The sequence below is a fragment of the Phaethon lepturus genome, unplaced genomic scaffold (assembly GCF_000687285.1).
Source record: "Phaethon lepturus isolate BGI_N335 unplaced genomic scaffold, ASM68728v1 scaffold25687, whole genome shotgun sequence".
NCBI classification, from domain to species: Eukaryota; Metazoa; Chordata; class Aves; order Phaethontiformes; family Phaethontidae; genus Phaethon; species Phaethon lepturus.
In genome coordinates, this window is record NW_010551572.1 from 31,406 (window position 1) to 36,658 (window position 5,253).

The 5,253-nt window shown below is 49.1% G+C and overlaps 1 protein-coding gene across 1 annotated transcript in view; it reads right to left on the bottom strand.

Annotated features, from left to right (window-relative positions):
* Positions 1-1,020: 1,020 nt before the first annotated feature.
* LOC104623779 (T-box-containing protein TBX6L) overlaps positions 1,021-5,253 on the bottom strand; it is an 11,621-nt gene continuing 7,388 nt past the window's right edge. The window contains exons 6-9 of the mRNA XM_010290963.1: positions 4,988-5,058; positions 3,724-3,815; positions 2,792-2,984; positions 1,021-2,149 (exon numbers count right to left, since the gene is read on the bottom strand). Coding sequence (XP_010289265.1) covers positions 1,723-2,149; positions 2,792-2,984; positions 3,724-3,815; positions 4,988-5,058 — 783 coding nt within the window. The 3' untranslated portion in view covers positions 1,021-1,722. The remainder of the gene's footprint in view (positions 2,150-2,791; positions 2,985-3,723; positions 3,816-4,987; positions 5,059-5,253) is intronic.

Consider the following 5,253-nt stretch of genomic DNA (forward strand, 5'->3'; position numbering starts at 1 on the left):
GGAAGTAGTCATCGTAGTTGAATTTCACAAATTTGTAGGGCTACTCTTCAAAGTCATTTTAACAATAATACACACGGCTCACACCTCTGCGCCATGTACACGCACAGTGCTGACCTGGTGGTACCCCAACAGGCCGGTGCACAACCTTTCCTGGTGTACCTGCACACCAGTCCTGATGCACCGGTGGTCACAAACCCATCCAGGTCTGCTCATAGACAACGTCTTGCCACACACACGTGTGCACGCACAGAGAAAACCACCTGGCATACAGGCTAAATGACGCACCTCGCTGCCTGCTGATGGCTACAAGCCACACAGCCGGTTATTTGAAGTGTTAGAAGAAAACATTCCCTAGAACACCTAGGAACACGTGTATGCCCCTGAGAAGCAAAAAGCCTGTCTCAAACAAGACCCCATTGCCAGGGCCATTCCACCACTTGGGCAAACAGGGATGCTTTCCCCTTGTAACATAAAGATAAAAAGAAACCCTCTTTGCAAGGCAGCACACAGGCTGCTCACTGGCAGAACAGCTCCTCCCCACGATGGGACCGTAGAGGTAAGGGAGGGGAAGCTGCTCTGATAACTAAACATGGAAGCAGATCCCTACAGACTCCCAAACAGCAGCAAGATGACTTTGCTGACCAGCCTGGGAGCAGCTGAGCTCACCAGCAATGCAGCATGCAGCCAGGGCCTACAGGGTACTAATTGAAGTATATGCCCAATGAGCAATGCCAGGCTGGTGAGAACTGTCTATTGAGAAAGCTTGCTCAAAGTGTAGCACAGTAACCACAACTACAAATTATATTCTCCAGGGGTGGCAGGCAGTGGAAGAAGGAAGAAGTTCACCGTGAAAGATTTCCTTTCCCTCGAAAGGAAGAATGATACAGGCAGCACTGCTGTTTGTGGCCCTGCTTCTGATAACCACAGGCCTTTGGAAACCCTCAGAGCAGCCCCCTCACCCATGAGCAACCTCCCTCCACCACTGACAGAAAGAAGAATGTTTCACTAACCTCGAATCTAGGGGTGACAGAAGAGGGATGGGCACAGGGGACAGGCAGACACAACACATGGCCTTGCTGCCACTCCTCCTGCACGGGACAAACTCTTCCCTGGCTGCATGACCCAGCACTGCGCTCCAGACACGCACGTGTTGCTGTGTATTTTACTCTCATATGCTGCTGGAAGAAAGGCAAGACTCTAGATTTAGTTTGACTACACTAAATGAGAAAACTGCTCAAGGGGGCACCGGGATTGCTTGTTTTGCTTGTCTTTGCAATAATGCTCTACAGCTTCTTGGCTACCTGGACGGCTTACTGAAACTCCCCTATCTCCTTGCACGCAAGTACTGGGAGGAAAGGATTTTGGAAACTGCCAAATGTGAGACACAAACAACCTGGGACTGAGAGTTCAGCAGCTCTTTGTAAGTACTGCTCTTGCAGCTCCTGTAGTTTCCTACTCCTGTTGGGAAAAAAAACCACTGCAGAACAGTCAGCCAGACTCACACTGACATGGCAGGGGCAGCTACCAGTTTAGACATTGCTTGTGAAATGCAGTGAGGACTGCTGTGCAAGGAGACAAGGAAGTGAAGGTGTCCCATGCTACTGCTTGCAGCTACACCTCTTTGCCTAGTGTAGGCAAGGCTTCAAGATCAATACTGCAGAGCGAATATTATATCATTTACAATTTTCTTTCAGTCTTTTAATTGGGAAGGGTCTTCCCTGTTCACCAGCAGGCATATGGGAACAGAGGGTACTGGCTCCACTCTGCCATTGTCCCGTGGGCATGTCCTGGAGCCCCCTGTGTATTGTAATCTGTGGAGAAGGCCGAGTAGCTCATTGCCCTGTACTGGCTGTGGGAAGGCACCATCCACTGGCCGAGGCCTTGCTCAGTGCCGTACGGATTGTACATGGGCGCTCGGGCCCCCGGTTTCCCAACAGAGTCTAGAGCCATGTTCACCACTCCTGTGTAGTCCTGGGGAGGAGGCAGAGGTGGGGGGAGCGGAGGCAGGTTGGCGAAGCCCTCTGGGAGCTGTTTGGAGTCGTGCTCGGGCACCGTGGCGAGATCCAAGGGGTAGCACCTTGCCCGGAAATCGTTCAAGGCTGCGGCATCGCGGGTGGGAAGCTGCTGGCTGTCCCCAGCTTCATGGAACCTGAGCCCCGAGGGCAGAGAGAAGAGCGAGTCAAACCTACCGCAGCAGAAAACCACTGAAACCCCACACAGATCCCCTGGCGCAAGGCAGGGCAAGCTCTCAGCGTGCCCTCTTCCCCTTCCCTACTACCATATCTTACAGTGTGGATTTTAGTCCAAGCCTCACTGTCGCTCACACAGAAAAACTAAATGCTGGAGAAGGGAAGCCCAGACTACCCTAGTTCTGGTTCAGCTCTAGTCTGGGCTCATTATAACTCATGCCTGAATTTGCAAAGATAAGAAGGGGGCGGGGGGGAAAATCACTGGAGTCCTGCCACTCCTCCAACACACTTCCTCTGAAGGACAGGCCAGCTCTGCGGTACACAGAGCTGGCTCGGAGAGCATTTCAGGACAAGAAAATAAAGAGCATTACTAAGACACGACTATGCCCAGAATCAGTCGGTCTGTAGTAACACAAGAAGGCTTTGTTGTGGAGCTATCTCCACGCTAATCTAGCACCTATCACCAAGGTACACTATCCAACAGAAAGGCATTCCTCCTTACTCCCACTGGCTGTTTTTCTTAGTAGAAGTAGAAGTAGAGACGAGGAATCTCATCAACTAAAGGGTGGCTTTCGACGTGAGCACCAGGAGGTGCAACTCACCGGTATGTCTGGTAGGATGGTGTAGGCACTTGCTGCTCTCTGGCCAGACCCTCCCTCTGGTCAGCTGGCACTGGCGATGCTGCAGGAAAGGCATGGCTGCCATTCTGCTCTGAGACCCAGAAGGGGTATCCGCTGCTGACCACGACAGGGTTACTCTCTTCCTTCACATCTACATTCTCTTCTTTCTCGAGATCTGACTCACAGCACGGAAAAGAAAGAATGGAAAAAAATGAGAAGGAGGAAGGGAGACCCAGAGTTCACAATGGTCTATTGGCAGCTGCATTAATCACAGGATAGTGGAAGGAAACACACTAATATCTCTTCTGCAGCCATACTGTCTTAAGGGACTAGCCCCTTCCAGCTTTTTTCTGCCCTTACACTGTGGTGTTCAGTCCTACCCTGTCCTCTCTCCTGAGCTGTGCTACTGCAAGCAGCACTGTGAACTGAAGCAAGGAACAATCAAGCTTAAAAAGCAGCCTAACAGAAAGACTAAAGATTTTTTTTTTTAAATGGTATCAGTTCCCACATCTGTATCACAACCCAGCTGCACAAACAGCACTGCTGGCACAACTGCACCGATGACAACCAAGAAGAAAGCAATGGGTGATACTGCAAGATCATATTGCTGTTGAAAAGAAATGTTGTGAAAGCACAGCCTACAATCATGCGCGGTCACAAAGCATGGCCAGGCTGGGAGGCTGGTGAGAGCGCTGATGAGTGCGCTGATGAGTGGTCAGTAATGATAAGCAACTTGTGAGCAGTCCCTGTGGATTATTCCCAGAAAGTCAGAAACTCAAGCCATACACAGAACTCTCTAGGGACTCCACCCAGGCCACCCTCCCCAGAGAGGACTATGTCGCTGTTTCTTTTCCTTCCTGTGGCCCAGGCACTGTTTAGAAATTATCCTCTGGATTTGCTGGGATCAATATTACCATGTTCCTCAGCACTGGACTCTTTTTCCTCTGGCAGCTTCCTCTTCTGGCCCTTGGCTGGACTAGGCTTCTGGCACTTGGCTCGTCCTTCCCTGGAAAGAAACAAGACATGGGGGTAGCTTGTGTGTAAGCTTTTTGCCTAGATAAATATGCAAGGGATGCTGGACAAGCCCTGGAAGACAAAAAGATGGGATGAACCTCTGACCTTCTGTGACTTACACCTTTCCTAGTGCAGCACCCTGACAAGCCCTCGGGGAACACACCTGCCATAGCTGAATTACAGGGCTAGCCCTTCCGCCTGCCATCGGTGTGTGCTTCCAGAGAGAGCCCGCGCCCTGCAGCATACTGGGAATATACTGGTAAAGGGGTTGCCCACTTCATGTTTGTACAAAAGGCACAATCAGCATGGAAACTCGGCACCAGAGGCTTTAGCACTGAGTTTGTAAGTGTAGTCCAACATTGGGATATACATACTACGCACACAGGTACGTGTATAGTAGGGTGGGTCTTTTGCTTGAAAGCAGCTTTTTTTTAAGTGGAAAATTAGTCTAAGCTTAGTCAGAAATTATCCTATTAAGAGCAGAAAGGAAATCCATGACATTTTCAAAATTTAAGTAAAAAAGAACCAGCTTTGGCGTTTTTCATCAGGAAATTAGTTTTTTTCCCCGTACATAAAATAATACAAAAGAAAATCTCAGATGGTTTTCATAACATTTTCTGCTTGGAGAAGAACATTTTTTCCTTCTCTGTTGCCCATCTATGGCTGTATTTACACTTTTTTTTTTCATCCACTGGCTGCCCTCATTCCAGACAGAAGATCTCACTGGTATCGGTATCCATTGTCCCTCTTGCAGACAATCTCCTGTTGGAAGAGATGCTTTTCCACACACCGGGAAAGGAGATGAGGAAGCCTTCAAATGTCAGAATCAAGCTGATCTCAAAGAGACACAGTGACCTACTGTGGACCCCTGTTATTACTGCTATTCACACGTCAGACTCCAGTCTAGCTCCAACTTGCAAGGGAATGCAGGTCTCAAATTTGTCACACCGCCCACATTTCTGTAGGAAATCCTGTATCTCCTCCCACTCCCCAAGTCTCCTGGGAGGAGGCTGCGTAGGGGGACATCATACCCAGATACAGGCAAATGCAGCGTGCACGACACAGCAGGCTCGGCAGAGCTGGTATAGTTTTGCTCAATGGCCTTGGGTAAAATTCACAACTGAAGTCCAGTTATAAATAAATTAAGATGAAGAAACAGTTTACCTTCGAGTGTTCTTCCCATGCTCACGGAAACCTTTAGCAAAGGGATTGTTGTCTATCTTGAGCTTTGTAATCTTAAAATAAAAGAAACAAGATTCAGTACTATGGTGACTGCTTGGGTTCTTTATTGTTTCAAGACCTTCACCTCAGTATTTATCACAAAAGCTTGTCTGAGGGTTTTTGGCACACCCTTGCCACAGTATCTGAGCTCCCCAGCAGCTCCCATTATTGATTAGGAACTGACTGACAGAGAGAAGCGACTTTGCCAG